At 29.4% G+C, this 20,794-nt stretch overlaps 1 protein-coding gene across 3 annotated transcripts; it reads left to right on the top strand.

Annotated features, from left to right (window-relative positions):
• The first annotated feature begins 4,669 nt into the window (after nucleotides 1-4,669).
• Nucleotides 4,670-19,947, top strand: LOC129916266 (uncharacterized). 3 transcript variants are annotated; one of them, XM_055996121.1, is made up of 8 exons: nucleotides 4,670-5,439; nucleotides 11,894-12,665; nucleotides 15,842-15,883; nucleotides 15,938-16,074; nucleotides 16,138-16,360; nucleotides 16,527-16,659; nucleotides 16,725-16,907; nucleotides 18,561-19,947. In XM_055996121.1, the coding sequence occupies exons 2-8, from the start codon at nucleotides 12,272-12,274 to the stop codon at nucleotides 19,741-19,743; spliced, it is 2,295 nt and encodes a 764-aa protein (XP_055852096.1). In that variant the 5' UTR covers nucleotides 4,670-5,439; nucleotides 11,894-12,271; the 3' UTR covers nucleotides 19,744-19,947. The 3 variants fall into 3 exon arrangements, with proteins under 3 accessions (XP_055852096.1, XP_055852095.1, XP_055852093.1); XM_055996120.1 differs by having other exon boundaries at nucleotides 4,671-5,439; nucleotides 11,894-12,130; nucleotides 12,205-12,665; nucleotides 15,842-16,074; XM_055996118.1 differs by having other exon boundaries at nucleotides 4,671-5,439; nucleotides 15,842-16,074.
• The last annotated feature ends 847 nt before the right edge of the window (nucleotides 19,948-20,794 follow it).

Here is a 20,794-nt window from a genome sequence, read left to right on the forward strand (position 1 = left end):
GAACGTATGTTGAACGTGTTGATCAACCTATTGTGGACCCAGCTTTATATAAACACTCCATTTGCATCCTGAGTTGCTCTGAACGTCAAATTTTTGTTTTGAACGTCAAAGAACGATTTAGAAAAATCAGCTACTGAATCTGAATCTACTACTGAATATGATGGTGGTGGCTACTTTAAAATGTGTTTCCCCGGCATGCGTCCGCAATTTGTACTTATGTATGTATGCATCAAAGAGATTTAACTGAAGTTTGATTTGAACTATATTTTCATTTCCCCCAGTTTACATTTGCCCATATTGACCCTAATAGCTTTGGACAACTCTTATAATATGAGCCAAAAATTAAGTAGAAAAAAAAATTGTTCTATTGGGTAAGGACTAACGGTTGCACATGTGTTTTGAAATTTATTGAAATATATCAAAATTTCCATTTTTAACCGACTTCCAAAAAGGAGGAGATTCGTCTATATATTTTTGTTTTGTTTAATATTTGTTACCTCTTTTCGACGGGGTGAACCGATTTTGATGATTCTCTTTGTATTTGATAGCTGGTAACGTTTGTGTGATCTCATTTCTTCCATGAAAAATCGATAACATTACCTATAAGTTTCGATTCAAAGAAGTCGGTTTTTTTTATATAACGGATTATTACGCTATTTTTTCATTTTTATAGACTATTTAGTAAGTTATTATTTTATCAAATAATAAGAACTAAAAATGAAGTTGACACAATCAAGAGGGGTCAAGAGGGATTTGACTATTTATTATTCTCCTCGCCGGCGCACTATGGGACCAAACGATGTAAATCATCTCAAAATTCCATAACTTTTTTGTTTCTCAATATTTTTTTTTGAAATTTGGCACAAATATACTACAATGAATATGCTTCAACATGTAATAAAAATCAGAACTAAAAAAATTATGTATGTATTTATTATAATATTTTCAAAAACAGAAATTATGAAAAATAGCTCAAATTCGTCAATTAATGGCTTAATTCATATACAAAATTATATTTTAAGTCGTTGTTATTTGTGTTAAATATAAGTGAAGTTATCATATATATAATATATTGATAAGAAAGCAAAAATTAAAAGATTATAAATTTAAAAAAAGCATACGAATGAAAGATAATATAAAATTCATTGTAGGTAGAATTTATTTTATAAGTAAGAAAAGGAAGAAAATATGTGAAAGGGATAAGTATCCAAAAACGTAGAGACTAAATTAACCACTTTCGTAATAAAATCAAAATTATTGTGTATTTTATAAAACTCAAACAACAAAAAAGGGTTAAAGAGGAAAATGTATTAAAACGAAATGGAATATGAAAATAATTTATATTTTATAGAGAAGACTTTTTAAATAAAACAAAAGCTTGAGATAAGAATTAAAACAGCGTACAAAAATAAAAGTTTGAAAAAATTTGATGAAATAAAATAAAATCAAATCTGCAGATTTTGATTTGCGGGATAAAATGGGATTTGAAATCCGTTCAGAATGTCAAGCTTGTTGGGAATTCCCTTTATAGGGGATCCCAAAAGTAATAATTTAAAATACATACATATCTCAAATTCTTACCATTTTCGATTAAATGCACTTCTTGTGAAATTTCGAACAATTCCTACTTTGAAACAGTATTTTACTTCCCCTGTTCATAAGTGATTTTTGTTTTTACAAACGTTCACTAAGACATTGGTAAAAAAGAATCAATTATTTAATCAAAACATTATTTATTTTGTTCGCCATATCGCTACAAATTAGTTAGCAGTTTTAATGAAACTCAATTTCTTACTTTTATTTTAGAGCAACACCCTAAAAAATAAATTGTACATTTTGTAACTGGTTTATCATTTTTATAACTTGCCTAGTTATCACAGTTTTCAAAAAAAGTATGAAAAATTCGGAAATTGAAGTTAAGATGAAAGATACTATAATTTGAATTCAACAAAACAAGGTTTTTCAGAATAAAAAAAAAAGCAATAAAAAACATAGGCTTTTGTTTAAACTAATTTGTAGCGAAATTATTTTTTTTTTATTTTTCAATTGTTCCTAATTGTCAATTATTGTTTTAGGGACAGATTTGTAAAAAAACAAAAATAAATTATGAACAGGGGAGTCAAAATACTGTTTTAAAGTAGGAATTTTTCGAAATTTCACAAGAAGTGCATTTAATCGAAAACCGTAAATATTTGTGATAGACAAGTTACCAAATTTTAAGAGCCCTTTAAATAGCCTATCAGAATATTTCATTTGAATCATTAATTTTGAGACACCCTGTAGATGACAGAAAAAAAAAGATTTTCAAACATTTTTGGAAAAATTTTATTTCATACATTTTTGACCGTAAATCAAAATGGCGCAAATATGCGCAAAATTTTATTTTTATTCCTTAATTTTGAGTAAAATGAGATTCTAAATTCATTCATAACTCGACATCGGCAGTCGTCGGCAAAGGAGAAATCTACAATTGAAAATTAAAATTGGCCAAATTACTTCCCATTAATTGTTATTTTTTTTAAACAATCAATTTAAAGTACATTCAATAACAAATAACGGATTTATAAAGTAGAGATTCTGACCTTTTTATTGATATACAACACTTATAAGGTTTCTTCACAAGCTTCTGAGAAAACTAAGTTTAAACTGTTAAATAAAATAGGACGAAAAACAATAAAAATTGAAATGTAAGGTTCGAGACTCATTTTAAGAACTTCTATCCAAAATATATTAAAAACAATGTATGCTATCATAATTGCGCACATTTCTATTATGCTAAACAATCATTACTTTTTTGAAATGATCACATTTGTTAAAACCAATTTTGAGATGGTTTTGGTCGTTTGGTCCCATTGTGCGGCGCACAGTGGTGCATTTGGTGCTTTATGGCGTCAAAAGTCATAGACGAAAAAGTCATGAAATTTAAATTAAAGACACATAGCATATTAGTATGAGAAATACGAAAAATCTTCCAGCTTTTATCTATTAAAAATTATAGTTCCAAAATGGCGGAAAAAATAAGCGTTTATAGAATTTACTTTTTCAAGACTGTATTTAAGCTAGAAATTCATATAAATTGTTGCCAAAAAGATGTTTGCTCTTGGATTTAGGTATAACTCTTCATATTTAATGAAACCAATTTTTAAAAAGTTTATAATACCACAAAGTACCTTTTAAACCTTTTTTTGATAGTTCTTGGATTTTTTGTTTAAGTTAACATCTACATCTTTTCTATTTAGTTTCATATAAGGCTGATTATTTGGAGTTGTACTGTTGCCAACTATGATTTTATGAAAATAAATAGGGAAGATGTAAAAAAAATGTATGTTAACAGAAAAAAAAAATACCCTTGCACCCAAGATATGCCTATGATATTTTTTTATTCTTGATTGATTGATGGTAATTGCATTGAAATATTTTAACCAATATTTTTTTTAGTTTACCATTATTTTTACAGGGTGTTTTGGTACCTACTTGTTGCACAACGTTCTTCTTCCCTTCAGTCGAAATATTTCGATGCACCCTTTTGGTTTTTGGTTCTCTGCAAATGAAATGTTCATGCCAAATTTTATCCCTGTAGTCGTATAAATTTGGCTTTAACTTTGTTTAATTTAGCATAGAAATAGACTGGTTTTGGCTTTTAAATAGCCTCTCAAGAACAATTTAGCTTAAAGATATATGTAGCTCAAATAGGATTCGCTGGGACATTGGGTGTGTCAGCTCACCAATAAAAATGCTGTATATAATTTTGTCCGAGTTAACCTTCTCTTATGTCTAAATTCCCTGGCCTAATAACAATATAAGTCTGCTTTTGATTTTAAAAATAGCTCAACAAAATTCTATAACAAAAGATCTTAAATGAAAAAAAAAAAATAATAATAATAAAAATATAAGTAGGTATTCTAACCCTTTAAAGATGTTGAAACCGATTAAATGAAAAACAACTTTTAAGTGAACTTAAACAGAGAAAGTACCTAAAATATTTAAGAAAAAGAATAAAAGCCTTTTGCTTTGTATTGATGACAGCGAAGACGAAGATAGTCATCTTCCTTGTTAGCTGTGGTAAGTTATACAACATGCACCATCGCAAGATACCTATAATAAAAAAGAAAACAGAAAATTGTTATGGAAATAAATTTTTCAGCACGCTTTTGATTTATGCTCAGTCATGCTTGCTCCCAACCCTTATCTAAAATTAAGTTTAGTGACATTAATTCAATAACCTAACATCTGTTTTCCCACCTAAGATGTCAAAAAGCTGTTACGATAGAATATGCCATAAAATTACTCTACATCATATACGTTCAACGTTCTGTGAGATAAAAATACCTATGTGAACACACACTCCCACTCCTTTCCAATAAACTCAAGGAATGAATAAGTTTATTTTTGTGCTGTGCAATCAGACAATCATAAATTTAAACTATCGATTCCTGATATATAAACTGTACCCCCAAGCTAGATATTCTCATAGAATTAATAAAGTCAGACCAATATAAAGCATATGTTGTTAGTTATTAAATTCCCATCTGTGACCGTATTTAATTGCAAAAATGGTTAAAATTAATGCTATGAAAGTTCAAAGGATCGATTCAATAAAAATGAATATAATGGTGAGTCTGCGTTTTGGGAAATACATTATATGTGAACTTACGAAGCTTTTTGTACTTCAATGTTTGTACAAAGTGGAACTTATAGCCCTTATCAATGTATGAAAATCTACCTACTTTCAACACACCTGCACAAGGACAACACTAAACCTTGATGAACGAAAAAGTAGAAAAAATAAAAAGTAGATGAGAAAAGGGCGGAATTTCTAGCGCCCAAAACAATATACCAAAATAAATTCCTTCATATCCTGAACTGAAATAATGTAAATTCGTGCGCTTGAACTTACAAGTAGTTAATTTTCGATTCAGTTTATCGGAAGAAGTCCTTCAAAGTGGTTTTGAAATTAATTTTCGTTTGAATTATTGTTCAGACTATATTTTTCCCGTATATAAAGGTGTTTTTTTTCTTCTGCATATTATCCTTTTTTTTTAATTGAAGTGCAGGTAATGGAACAAGTGTTAAACGTTGTTTGTGTAGAATTTTAAATTTATATACCTATACCATTTCACGGAAATAGCAATCTTTAATAATTTAAAATAAATTAAAAAAAAAAAAAATAAATGGAATAAAATTTATACCTACCTAACAGCTGTGTGATTTATTTATTTTTGGATTCTATACCTATTTTAACTTGAAGTGAGTGCGTTGCGAATTTTATTTTCGTAGTCGAGTTACAGTGTTTTCTATAAATATGAATCTCAAATTCAGATATTGATAATATTTATAAATAAAATTATCCTTTGCCTTAATCTGTGTACCTATCTACCGCTAAACAAACCTTAAATCATAAATATTTTGCGTTCCAGTTGAACACAGTATTTTCTGAAGGTAAATATGTGCGCCATTATTAGATAAATATCTTTAAAATACCATACAGCTACCTATCTATCTATGCTTTATTATTTTTTAAATTAATTTTATCTAAAACTAAAAATAGACTTAAAAAAGTTTTTGTAAATATGTAACTTTGTTTGTTCGTTCTATAAGTTATACCAATGATATAAAATTACGCGTGACCGATTTTCGAGGTCCAAAAACAAAGCACAAACTTACAGTTTTATGAAATTGAAAAAAACATATCAGCCCTTTCTAAACATGCGGAATTTAAAATTGGGTGGCTTGTAAAGCAAGTATTGTTATGTATTATAATCAAATTATAGGCTGTATTATCTGCTTGCGAAATAAAGCTTGTAAATGATTTATATTGAAAAAGATGTTACAGGCCCATTTTTTCACTCCTGTAAGTTTGAAATTTTTCAAATATTCAAAAATATCCAAAAAATTATGTAGGTGTTTTTCAAAAATTCATAATTCGAAAACTAAGGCCTTAAAAAATCCATATAAGAACCCCATTTTTTTTTTTTGCATTTTCATTAATATAATTCAAGCTCAACATTTTCGTAATTTTTTTTTAACAAATTTATCTATTAAATAAAAAAAAATTCAATTCTCTACGACTCACGGTTTACAAAATAAATTTTCATCATTTTAGCCCTATTTACCCTATTTTTAAAAATTCTTTCTCAAGCCTTAACTACATTAGCTCAAAAAGTGAAAATTTTCAAACGCAATTTAGTATACTTTTTCCGTCTCGTAAACTAAAAAAAAAAATGATGCATTAATGAAAAATGATGAATTAATTTGTGACCTCGAATATCTTTAGAATGGTTAGATTAATGAAAAAAGTTAACAAGACCTTTTTTGTGGAGCAATCAATTTCCAACCAGAATATGTCTTTCGCGTTTGATTATTATAATTTTTCAATTTGTTACAAAATAAAGAACAAAAAACGAATTTTTAAAGATTTTCTCGATTTTTGGACCTCAAATATCTATTCAACGGTTAGATAAATGAAAAAAGTGTACAAGGCCTTTTTTGTAGAGCGTTCAATTTCCTACAATAATATTAAAAGAAATTTGCTAAAAAGTCAATTAATAAAAAAATTATTTTTTTTAAGTAGAAGCTTGATGTAAAAATGGAAAATTGCAAAGCGGAGGACCTTCCCATTAATATAAAGAGCTCATATTTGGTGTGTATATTCTAGAGGTGTCTAGCAATCGATTTTTTGGAGTACCAAATCAAAAAAAAGAATTTCGATTTTTTTGACCCACCCTATTGTTCAGCCTAAATCCTTACGGTTTTCGATAAAATATGCAGTTCTTGTGAAATTTCCCTACTTTGCAACAGCATTTTGCTTCCTCTGCCCATAATTATCGACCATCACTTTTTGGTGATCCGTTTAAGAAATTCTGACCCAGATACAAAAATCTTCTTTAGCTTGTTCAAAAGGTTATAGGTATGTATATCCTAGACGTGAAAACAAGGCAAAAATAGAAATATGTATTTTTACTCGCTAGAGCAATTTGTTTCTGAAAATGAGTAGGCACACAAATTAATTCATCATTTTTCATTAATGCATCATTTTTTTTTTAGTTTACGAGACGGAAAAAGTATACTAAATTGCGTTTGAAAATTTTCACTTTTTGAGCTAATGTAGTTAAGGCTTGAGAAAGAATTTTTAAAAATAGGCTAAATAGGGCTAAAATGATGAAAATTTATTTTGTAAACCGTGAGTCGTAGAGAATTGAATTTTTTTTTATTTAATAGATAAATTTGTAAAAAAAAAAAATTACGAAAATGTTGAGCTTGAATTATATTATTGAAAATGAAAAAAAAAATCCGTGTGAGAACCCCAGAACAATAGTGGCGAACCCACTTTTTTCAAAAATGAGCTTTTCATAAAAATTGGGTCTCTTAATATATATATTTTAATACAAAAATAGATTTATGGAGCTAGCTACACTCAAACATAGATGGCACTCGAAAAATTGTTGTTTAAAAAAACCCTGTATCTTAAATCTCTCATAGCCTCATATATCTTTCGATCTTATAAGCCGATTTTGATCATTTAAACGGTATTGTAACCATAATTTAATATTGTTTACATAATGATTTCTTTTTTCAAAAAAAAAAAAAAATATTTTTTTTGAATTTTTTTTCACGTTTATAACAAATAAATAAGCAAATGTGTTCTGCGCTACGTATCGAGGCAAGCAAAATTATTCAATAAACTCTGTTTCTTATGAAATGGCCCGCAGAGATATTTGACTATGAATATTCCCAAGTAAATACAAAAAACCCTTATGTTTTGCTTAACCTTCATTTTTCATCGAAAAACAAAATAAAAATTCCAAAGTTGTTAAAAAAAACTAGGGTTTAAGATTAAATAAAAAAATATTAATAATTTCTAGGATATTTTAAAGTTTCAATCTGCTCAAATTTTAAAATTAAAAGCTGTACCCTTTTTAATAAAAGGTTCTCAATGCTGTTCAATTCATAAAAGAATGCAATTTTTTTCTTATGATGTTATGACGTAAAATTAGAGTCCATACACCGACTTTACAGAAAAACATTTTTTTTATTTCAAAAAATTACTCAAGAAAAGACAACAAAAAATACAACATCAGGGGTCAAATCGTCGCATACGTTAACGAGTAACTCGTTAACGAAATCTGTTCATTTGGCATGATGTCATACGTACAGCAAACGACTTCGTATTCAACTGAACGGAATGTCATTCGTTTGGTTTGAAGCTTTCGAACAAATTGTTAATGGGTTCAAAAAGTAATGAAAATATAAGAATATCTTATTTTAAAAATAATCAAACTGTTTGAAATCACGAAAACATACATTAGGGCATATATTAACAAAATAAAATTTCACCAAAAGAGTTCAAAGCACCAGCACCAACCCCCAATGATTTAAGAAAAAAATAATTCCTCAAATTAGAATTATATGGAAAAAAAAAATTTGATTTTAAAACTAAAACGACGTGATTAGCCAAAAAAATAATAAAACTCTTAAAATTTATAAAAAAAATAAAAAAAAATTCTTGTCAAAATTGGGTTTCGAACCCATGTCATTTACGCTCCCATATCTTTAGAAGGCAACATTGTTTTTTGAGTCAGGCGTCTCAGACCACTCGGCCATCCTCGCATAGGGGTCGACGAAGTCAAATTTGTCAGCAATTATGTTTTGGCCTATGCAGTTGTACATTCTACCAAAAATTTCGTTCTGTTTTCTAACGTATGCCGTCATCCCAATCGCTGTGATCGTTTAATGTATCACGAAATTATCTTTCGTACGCTTGAGGTTTCGTCAACGGATGCGACGATTTGGCCCCAGGATTCAGTGTGTGCATTAGGGGATTTCCATTGGATTTACTCAAAGGATTTAATTTGAGAAATTGTAAATTTTTCTATTTATAATTATAAATTATAATTTATTTTTTTTTAACTGGATTAACCATATTACGTTATTAATTGCGATTCGGGTTTGACATAGTTTCTTCATTTGTTGTTCCTGTAAATAAATTGTTGTGAATACATCGCAAATTCTTAACATACCTTAACCTACATTAAATTCACTATAGTTCATTAATTCCATGTATTTATTTCTAAAAAAGCCTCTTCACAAAAGCCACGTTTTTTTTCTGACCTACAAGTGGATATAGCCCCTTAACATATTTTTAAATTTACATTTTGTTAACCTGTCTTTTTACGTCACAATCTCTTAAGATAATGGATGTGATGTTAAAAAATCGATTCAATCTGCTTCGTTGACTCTAAGAAGGCAAATTATAAATTTTTGAACAAAAGGTCGTTGACGTCGTATTCAATTTGAAAGAATATTTGACTACGTTTGCAATCAGGGGCGTACGTTGAGCTGCCGCGGCCCCGGGCAAGATAAATTTTGGGGGCCTTTTTCTCTTAATTTTTCTATTTAAGAAAATGTATGGAATTTTTTTTAACATTTGTTTTGAAATTTTTTAAGCGTTTGAAATATTTTTAAGTAACCAACTAATAATTTTACTTTTGAATTATGAAGCTAAAGTGCTATTGCTATTAGGGCTGTAAAAGTAACGACAAAATGAGTACCCGCATGTATACGTTACTTTTGATGGTAGTACCCGCATCAATAATATCGTTACTCGTTACTTTCGTATGTTTCGCATTTTTCGCATGTTTCGTTACTTTCGCATGCTTCGTGTGTTTCGTACATTTCGTATATTTCATGTATTTGATACGTTTCGTATTTTTGGTATTTTAAGTATGTTTCGTACATTGGTATAAGGGTGTAAAAATTTTTTTTTTTTAAACCAAAAACAATTTCTATAATCTAAGCTACATTTTAAGGTCATAAACATTAAAATTAGTTGCGGCATTCTCATGTGATATGAGTTTAAAGGTAGCTATATTGAATTTTGTTCGTTTTTTTTTAATCAAACGTGGAAACTTTTTTGATTTTTTCCAAACTTTTAGACAAAACTTTGGTAATTTTTTGTTTATATTCTTTCAGTAATCTTATCACAATTCTTTAGAGACCTTTATTTCAAAAGTGCAACGCGCAGATCTCGAAATATTAACAATTGAATACAACCATGTCGAACAATTTTTCATTTATTTTTTGTATTGAGAGTGATTGCACCGAAAATAAACTAATTTTTTGAAAAACCAAAAAACTTTTGTACATTCTTAAGCTAAATATCAATACCATTAACACCAAGGCCATAAACAGATTGGTTGCGTCGTGGATATACATATTTCGGCCAAATAGAGAAAATACAAAAACGTCTCTTTTGATATTTCTGTATAAATTACACTGGTCTGCAAATATTATGAAAGATTAGACTTTCCTCAATCTAAATCTGGTTTCAGAAAAATTCTATCAGGTACCATTTTTGTAAAAATGATTTTGAAAAATGTGGGTAGTTTCTAAAAAATCAACCTTTTAGATTTATTTGAACTCGTGCAAAATTAAAACTATTTGTAGCATTGAGCTCAAATTTGGAGGACTTATTCCTCGTAATATGGCCTATTGACATCAAATATGTTCTTTTACATTAATGTTTACTCATATTTTAAAATATTGATTTATAAAAAAAGCAGAAATATCGAAATCCTTTACTTTTTAGTTAATCCAGCATGAACAAAAACACCTTAATTAAGGAAAATGTAAAATATCAACGCCCATTATATTTAAAAAGTCAAATATGTAAAGAAAACCATAATAAAATACATTAAACAAAATTTTTACGTGTTTTGTAATTTTATATACTATTAATCTATTTAGAAATATCTTATTTGTAATAAACCATTCGATAAACTGCATTGTAAAGCTTCAGATTTGTTTCTCCTAGAAACAAAAGTATACTTTTCTTATAGTTTTTGATGTGTTGAGTTAGAATCCGAAGTCAAAAAAATTCTATCACGTGATTATTTTAAGATATTCGCATTAAAGTATCACAAAATCAAGTTTTTTCTTAGAAAATCTCAATAAAAACTACTATATTTCACAAACCAGAGCTGACCGAAATTTTTTGAGTTCGGATTCAAAATCAGCACACTAAAGTCCATTAGAAAAGTATATTTTTGTTCTAGGGAGAAAGATATAATTTTTAGAGATCAATTTTTTTATGATAAGATATGCCAAACCTACTAAACTAACTTAAATTAAGATATCTCGGAGAAGAAAAGAGATATTGAGAAGATTGAAACTGAATTTGAAAGGAAAAAATAAGTTCTTTTATAAACGGTAAAAATTTTAATTGAAAAATATTACATTATGCCAAAATATTTCTTCGAAAACAGCAAAAAAAATGGGTTTTTGAGATTTTCAAACGGCAATATCTAACAAACGTGACGTGCTAGATCAATTCTGACTTCGGATTCGGAATCAGCATACAAAAATCCTTTAGAAAAGTATAGTTTTATTTAAAGGAGGATTTCCTTGCAGAGCTGTGTTATAGATAACACAATGATTATTGAACCTTGGCACTACTGTTTTAATCGAGACAAAAGTAAACTCCAGATAATTATCTGCAGTTAGCATTCTGACTATGGTTACGATACCGACACGAGATGCGAAATGCGACAAATTGAGTGTATCACTTCATTTCGTATCTCTTACATCGGATTTAGTATTGAAACTGGAATCGCGTCGCTACTCGTATGTTTCGTATCTCGTATGTTTCGTTACTTCAGTACCCAGTAACGAAACATACAAGTAACGATACTGTTTAGAAAGTAACGTTTCGTTACTCGTTACTGAATTTCTTTTCTTGGATCTAAAGTTCGTTGAAAAAATGTTTATCTTATCAGAACGAATTTAAGTTTTTTTTTTTATTTGTTAAGTTTCATTTTCATGAGTAGGTAAAAAGTTTTTAAAATTTAATAAATTTTATACAACAATTTTTAAATGCTTATATTATTTCTTTTTACAGATTTCGACCTCGATTGGTAAATTCTCTAATTTGCCAAGAGTTTAATTAACATGGAAAAACATTAAACACCCAAAAGCTCCGACAATATGAAAACAATAAAACAGAATGTATAAGACTCAAATCTTCGTACATCTGAGAAATTCTTGTCAATTTGAATTGCCTTAAAATTTACGTGAGAAACTTACAAAAATTAGTAAAACATATTGCGACACATAAAAAGATGCCAACAGACACTGCGTACGTGCTGGCCATGATTAACAAATTTGCGTGTTATTATTTAGCGGATATGCCATTGATAAGATTCGTTTCAGTTTTATCCCAAACAAGGCATTAAATTGCGTTGAACAAACAATCTAAATATATGCAAGTTAATGTAACATGGATGAAGATGAATTCTATGCAATAATAAACAACAGAACTAAAGGATTCAATGAAACTGCCGCAATTAATAATAAATTTAGTTACTTTACACTTCAGCCGTGGGACGAGGACGAGCATTCAACTGTCAACAAATACAGCCATTTGCTGGTGTCATATAAGATAAACTATAACAAGAGTCCTGAAAATAAAAAGAATACAGATAATTATTGGGCTTTGTTTGCTTTGGTTTTGGTTGTGGGGACGGCAGCAGGCAATATATTAGTTTGTTTGGCAATTGCGTGGGAAAGACGTTTGCAAAATGTAACAAATTACTTCTTAATGTCCTTGGCAATAACTGACTTAATGGTTGCTATTCTTGTAATGCCACTCGGGATTTTGACGTTATTCAAAGGTAAGTGGTTAAAAGCTTCTCATTTTTTTAATTATAGATACACATCGTGTTAAAATACAATACCTACTATTGTTATCTCAACATTTTGTCAAATTTGAGGTAACATACATTTCCCACAGACAAATTGGTGGAAAGGGGGTTGGTGGGTGGGTGAAAAAGTGGGGTGGGTGTTTTTTTTTAAGATTACTATGAAAAGTATACCTACCCCCTATTAAAAAAGTTATATATAAAAGTTGTATATTAAAAGATTTAAAACTATTTTTTTAAATAAATTTTTTATATTGCCTCAAAAAAAGTTAGAAAAACGCAAACAAAAAAAAAACATTTTTTGTTTTTTTTATTTTTATCTTTTACAAAAATAGTTTAATTTTAACAAAACTTGCTTTAAACTTACCATTTTATGTGTTTTGTCTATTTGTAATCTTTTTTTTTCAAAATTTTTGATTTTTGAAAAGTTTAGAATGCCGTATTATAGATTGAAACCTTTTATTTAACAGTGCGTAAAAAAACAGAAAATATTAGGAATTTTTTTTTAAACGATTTTTAAGACCAATTTTTCCGTAAATGACAGTACCTATTATTGGCTAGCCAGATATTGGTATAGAAATTAAATCATACTTTTCTAATCCACGGTTAAAAATTCTGTCGTAGTTTTTACCTTTGGAATAAGGCCTTTTTCAATACTAAAAAAATTAGTTTTTAATATTGTATTTCGATTTTACTACACAGTTTTTAAATAAGTTTTTATTAATTTAAAATATTTTTGTACTTATACAAAAAAAAATTCAGATGTATTCAACATTATTAAAATATAAGAAATTTGAATTAAAAACTAATACCTATGCACCTAACCTTTATCTTGGTAAGAATTGAATTTTGTTGTTTTATTGCAAGAATACTAAATTTAAATCAAACTGTAGGCGTGTTTTTTCTACTACTCATTTTTTTATTTTATTTGAAAAACAATAAAAACAAATACTTACTTGTGTAATTTTTATTATTGTTTTTCGAATAAAATGAAAAATGAGTAGCTACTGAGTATTAGAAAAAAACACGCCTTGTATTAAGCGTAAACGAAGAGGGGCGCCATTTTAAAATAGAAATTAAATTTCTTGTGGATGCATTCAAGGTTACCTTAACAGTACACGTACTTGCTTTTAGAATTCAAAGTACTAAAAATTTTAAGACCTTTCATACAAATTTGGAAAATGTATTTTAAAATAAAAAAAAATGAAAAAAAACATAAAATTCGTTCTTCAAATGAAAAAAAACAACTCTTCAAGAGTTGAACTCCAAAAAAAGTATGCAGTTTAATTTTTTTTATAAAGATGCATTTCTTGACAAAAAAAAAGGTTTAAAATAAAATTGGTACCTAAGTTATTTTGTAGCAATTACACTGGTCTACAAAATTTAATTTTTTTTTTTTTGGTGCGGGCACTTAAATATACTTTTCTATAGGTTTTTGATGTGCTGAACTCGAATCTGAAGTCAGAAATATCCTATCAGCTCCCGTTTTAAAGTTTAAAAAAATCGTGTTTTGACTTATTTTGAAGTTAACAAAAATTTCCCCACATGAACCAAAATATCCTAGCAGTTCACGTTTTTGAAATATTTTTGTTAGAAAATGCAAAAAAACGTTTTTTTTACTACTTTTGGTGCTATGCCTTAATTTGAAGAAATTTTTTTAAATATAAATCATAACGGTTTCTATAAGAACTATTTTAGTTCTTTCAAGACCCGTTTAAATCTTTGCAATATCTTTTTTATTGCGCGTGATATCTTAAAATGAAGCAAGAATGTTTGGCTTAATTTATCAAAAAAGGAGATGAAAACGTGATACATTACAATAAGCCATAAAACTGACGATATCTCGAACAATAAAAAAGATATCGAAAGGATTTAAAAAATTCTTGAAAGAAGGAAAACAGTTCTTACAGAAACCGTAATAAATTGTATTTAAAAAAAAATTCTTCACATAAAAGCATAACCTCAAAAGTAGTTATGTTTGCATATTCTAACGTTAATATTTCAAAAACGGGAGCTGATAGGATGTTTTTGACTTCAGATTCGAGTTCAGCACACCAAAAACCTTTAGAAAAGTATATATTAGTTTTAGAAAAATCATTCATTCATATTCATATTCGTTTGGAAGAAAATCAGATTTAAAAAAATGGTTCTATGGGAGGTACCGTGAATAACGATTTTAAAAAAATCATTTAAAGATAGACCTTTTCGAAAAACGAAACGTTCACCTATTCATTTATCAAAATCGCCTCCAAATCCATCAAGTGAGGCATCAAAAGAAAGGTCTCCATATCAGTCCACTCCAAATGAATCATTTATTTGCAAAACATGATAAGTCCATGATTTTAAATTTTTCAGGAGAAGAAAAAAACGTTCTATTTTCTTTTGATATGCGTAGAAAAATTTATAAAAAATATATTCTGTAGAACTCTTGCCTAGCTACAAAATACCGTTTCGTTTTTAATTTTTGGAGCGATAGCTCAAAAGATAAAAAATAAAAACGCTTTTGGACTTATCATACTTTGAAAATAAACGGATGTGAAATTAGTTTTTAAATGGATATGCAATTTTGCTTTTAGCCCCAGTCTATCAAACAATTGTATTTGAGAATAAAATACAATGTCCGGACTGCTAATTTAACTTTAAAGTAGCTTTAAACTTAAGATTTTCAGCCATTAATCTAATATACCATTTACACAAAAAGAAGCTGTTGTTTATTTTCAAAAGATGATAAGTCCGGGACTTATTCTGTTTTTGATACTAAAAAAATATTTCGCGTAGCTGTAAAATCGGATATAGATGGAGTAGATAGTTGATATTTTAAAGACAGACGTGGTTATCCCTGGAGTACAAATTTAGTCAAAAAAACGAATTTTGAAAAAAAGTGGACTTATCATGTTTTGCAAATAAATGATTCAAATATCGGAAGCAGATATCCTTCTCTGAACAAGTTTTGGTTTACAGATATGAGTTCATAGTGAGCAGGACTATCCACTTAGGATTTTAGAAAAAAAAAAATTCAAAGGATAGGTACCTACCTCTTAGTTGAAAAAAGCATTTTAAAAATTGCAACCAAATCAGATTTGATTCTATAATGCATGCTTCGAAAATCACGTTGTTCATTGTTATAAACTTTCTCTTTTTCGTTTCAGGCCACTTTCCTCTAAGCTCAGAACACTGTTTAATATGGATTTGTATGGATGTTTTGTTCTGTACGGCAAGTATTATGCATCTTTGTACTATTTCAGTTGACCGATATCTCTCACTTAAATATCCAATGAGATTTGGAAGGAACAAGACAAGACGTCGAGTTACTCTGAAAATTGTTTTTGTTTGGCTTTTATCAATAGCAATGAGTCTACCACTCAGTTTAATGTATTCTAAGGTAAACTTCAAGATTTTTTCCGCTATGAACAATCAATATTGTGAAACATTACCCATTTTACAGGATCATGCATCAGTTTTGGTAAACGGAACATGTCAAATTCCAGATCCAGTATACAAATTAGTTGGTTCCATTGTATGCTTCTACATACCACTCGGAGTGATGTTACTTACTTACTGTCTAACGGTTAAGCTACTGGCAAAACAAAGACAAAATCTAGGTGGAGCGAATCAAATGCCCACACCTGGATGGGCAAGTAGTTGGTTAGTGCAGACATCAGCCTTAGGTAAGTGTTTTTGAACAAGCCATCTTCTACGTGAGTTTTTGTATTTATTCATAACATTCATGATGTTTCTATTGAATGCACCAGGATATTTAGGCATCCTGGCGCATCCTTTCTTAAATACATATGAAATAAGATTAATCAATCCACAAAATTTCTTTCATTACAGAAAGGAAGTGTACTTGGAAGCGATTTTTGAAATCTAGTCAACAGTCAGGCTCTCCAAATCCTCATTCAGCAAATTCTACAGATACAGAATTGTCCACTCTAGACACGCATGAGCTGTGGTTGGCAGACTCATGGTTAGCGAACTTTATTCGAAATTTTTGAAATTATATTGAATACATTTTTCAACGCTCTAATTTAGCATACCGGAATCCACACCAACAACAATGACTGCATTGCATCAATTTGGGGAGCAGATGTTGAAATTATCAAGAGGATTGGAATCTGTGACATTGTCAAAAACAGAACTTTCTAATCAATTATTGTTCGATATTAAAAAACCACAGCAGTGTGATATGAGTTGCGAGGAATATAAACAAAAGAGGTAAGTTGAGTATCCTTCTTTGAATTAGAATATAAGGTAAGTCTGATGTGCATATTAATTCAAAAAAATATGTACATAATCTAACTAAGATATCGAATTAATTAACGAGAAGGACAGAAAAATTAATTCATGAATTTGTAGGTATATGATATGATTTTAAACCCCTTTTACAGAGCGGAAGAGAGAAAGGGTGGTAGTAGTGATTTATCGACAGATCTTCTCTGCATTAAATTTTGGTGGCGGCCAACAAACTAGTTTAGCCTTAAACTCCCAATAGCTTTTTAAATTTCCACGTGAAACTCACGATAGGCCTGAAAATTGCTTCAATTTTATTTTTCTCAGTCCATTTTAACCGATTTTCACAAAAATTTTAAATTCGAAAAAAATAGTTATTTTTAATTTGTATTTAATAAATTAAAATGAACATGTCTTAGTTGAAGTAAAGACAATGCCAAAGTGGAAACATAAAACTTAGAGCTTATGAAGTCTAGTTTATTATATTTTATAATTTCTTAAGAATGACGCAAACCTTTTTTTTTTAATGTGTGAACATTATAGAAATTGGGGAGTTTAGAACCAAAAAGAGTTTATTTCATTATCCAAGTCAAAAGGGTGTTTTTTTGAGAAGAATGAAAAGTTGGATTTTATAAATAAAATTCAATTTCGGAGCAATGGAAATACAATATGGGTAATACCACGAAAAAGTGGACACAAAATGTGAACAAATTATGCAAGCTTTTTAACTTTTTCCAATAGAAAATCACTAGTTACAAATGGCAATTCTTTAGGCAAGTTGCAAGAAATGATTGCTTATACTCTTAAGGCTAGAAATGTAATTTAGGTAGCATTTTTATACCATTAGCTTGGCAACTTGGAAGAATTCTATATGAAGAATCTGTTTGTTTAAACAGAATTGAAAGAGAGAAGAACATTCTCGCAGCTCTTAAAATAAGCCCTGAAATTCTTAAAAGTGTTGCAAAGTATCAGTATCTCTTAAATAATTTTTGGAATTTCTTCTTATGTTCCTTAACGTTGGGCCTTAATAAAATTTGTATCTGAAATTCGTTTTCAGAGGGCTTCAGCCCCTCAAATCCCTCTCGAGTTTTTAATCCTAAAAGTACAGTGTTTTTTTTTAGCTGTTACTTCTTACACTTGATATTCCTAATCCCGCTCACCCCTCCTCAAAAAATATTAATTTTTTCATAAAAAAGGATTGTAAGCTTAATTTGAATGGTAGTTTCGGGTCTTATTCCATTCACCATTATAAAATACTTTTAAATAATGTGTAATATGGCCAGATTGTATGAACCCCGATCCACAGTTCTGTCTTGCAATAGGAAAAATAGCACGTATACGCCATAGTGCACGTGGACAACGTGCGAATAATGTGTATTTAACTTTGTTAAATTTTTTGTAATACTAAAAATTGCTTTAAACTGAAGTAAAAAAAAAAAAAACAATTTAATCACTCTCCATTATATTTGAAATCACCAATAAAAACGATAAATCTTACAAATCGCATACAAATTTTAAAATTCCCACTTCAAATTTAATGGAGTGTGAATAAATTCGGCCTTAATACAATAACCATCACTCGATATTAACTCATACAAATAAAACTACATTTTCCACCCTCTCTCTTTTTATTTTTAGATCCCTTTCACCACTTAAACCGACTGATTGTTTTCTAACTTGCGACAAACCAAGACGAGCATCAATATCTAACAATACTTGCGATTACAGTACAAAACCTGACACTCCTCCACCACGAAGACGCAGTCGTTTCAATAGTCTACCAAAAAATGCTCTTTTATACTTATCCACCCAAACGAAAGAAGAATTTAATGAACCAAATGAAACTACTCAAGAACAAGAACGAGAAAAATCAAATAAACGTCAATGTTTTAACAAAAGGGCACATCAAATAGATGAAAGTGATTATCACCACCTTAAATTGCCTCCACCGTGCACTTGCCCATACTTTGGCGATCAACCATTACAACAAAACAACATTAAGCCAGTTGAGCTGAAAATCATTTCATCCACTTTTCCTGTAGTAGTGCCTTCCCCTAGTAGTAAAATCAATTTAATGGTTCATACAGAACTCAATGAGAAAACTTCACCAATGAAAACCACATCGTCAAGTTATTTATCTTTGCCACCAGCAGACACAACTGCTCTCCAATCATCCAAGTTAGGGATGACAAAAAAAACTACAGTTGTCACTTGGAACTCCATGAGGAACCTAAGACGAGGCTCCAGTTTCGGCAGTGCGAGTGCACGAACTTCATTGTTACTGACACCTACAAAGTACCCTACTGCCTCATCTCCTCTTCGTCGATCTGCTACTCTCCGGAACCACAATAAACCTAATTATAATATATCAATCGAAAGTAGTTGTATTCGTGGTGGAAATAATAGGCGAAGTATTCGATCAAAGAAATCACCTGTACTCAACAAATGCCTATTGCAGCGCAATCAAACTGTTCGGTCACACAATTCACGGAATTCCAGTATATCATCACGTAATTCGTCACGGCATGGACGCATCATTAGGCTGGAACAGAAAGCAACAAAAGTTCTGGGAGTGGTATTCTTTACTTTTGTCATTTTGTGGTCTCCGTTTTTCGTCCTTAATCTGTTACCAACAGTGTGTGCCCATTGTGAGGAAAATATTGCTCATTGGGTATTTGAAGTGGTGACATGGTTGGGTTATGCCAGCTCAATGGTAAATCCAATATTTTATACAATTTTTAATAAGGTATTTAGACAGGCATTTAAGAAAGTCCTCCTTTGTAAATATAATAATGACTCAAGTTGGAGGCCTCGCAGATAGCGCGTCCAATTAAGGATAATATGTATCTGCTTATTACAAGTTTGAACATAAAAGGTTGAAGAAAATGAAAGATTTTGCAAATAAACTTACTTTTGTGAATAAGATGTAAAGCCATGTATGTATGTGTATCTAAATGATTTTATTCTCTGTAACTGAATGTGTATGTACATAATATATTGATTGGTGTAAATAAAGAATGTAGTGAAGCATAAAAATAAAAATCTTTATTATTGAAAGAAATTATTGAATGGGGGTTAAGGTTTGTATGGTTTGAAAAAGTATTAGTTATCTACTCTTAAGAAGACGTACTAAGCAGGAGCCGGAAGTTAATATCCAGGACGTTATTTATACATAATGTAATAGTCCAAACGAAATATTTTATGCTGAAAGAATTTGGTAACTTGTTCATCCCAAATCTTTAAGGTTTTCCATTGAATGCAATTCTAAAAACCGTTACTTTACACTAGTATTTTGCTTTTCCTGTCCATATTTGAATCATTTATTTTCAAAACATGATAAGTCCATGATTTCAAATTTTTCAGGAGAAGAAAAAAACGTTCTATTTTCTTTTTTTAAGTGTAGCTAAATGTATAAAAAATATATTTTGTAGAACTTTTACCTAGCTACAGAATATAGTTTGGTATTTACTTTTTGGACCGATAGTTCAAAAGATAAAAAATAAAAACGATTTTGGACTTATCATACTTTGAAAATAAACGAATGTGAAATTAGTTTTAAAATGAATAATACAATTTTTTTTAAAGCCGCAGTCTATCAAACAATTGCATTTGGGAATAGAATATAATGTTTCGAGTAGTTTTTTTTACTTGAAAGGCGCTTTCAACTTGAGAATTTGAGTCAATAGTCAGCTTCTTTATGTGTAGTCAATTACTCATAAAAAAGTTGCTGTTTATTTTCAAAAGATGATAAGTCCGGGACTTTTATCATGTTTTGACAGTAAAAAATTTTTTTCGCTTAGCTGTAAAATCGAATATATAGACTGATTAGATGCTTCATATTTTGAAGGCAGGTGTGGTTATCCCCCAAGAAC

This window comes from Episyrphus balteatus, chromosome 3, assembly GCF_945859705.1.
Source record: "Episyrphus balteatus chromosome 3, idEpiBalt1.1, whole genome shotgun sequence".
Lineage (NCBI taxonomy): Eukaryota > Metazoa > Arthropoda > Insecta > Diptera > Syrphidae > Episyrphus > Episyrphus balteatus.

Coding starts and splice junctions, on each gene's coding strand:
- LOC129916266 (XM_055996118.1), top strand. CDS start 12,272: ATGGATGAAGATGAATTCTATGCAATAATAAACAACAGAACTAAAGGA. Junction 16,075..16,137: donor TCAGTTTAATGTATTCTAAG/GTAAACTTCAAG, acceptor CCCATTTTACAG/GATCATGCATCAGTTTTGGT. Junction 16,908..18,560: donor GAGGAATATAAACAAAAGAG/GTAAGTTGAGTA, acceptor TTTTATTTTTAG/ATCCCTTTCACCACTTAAAC.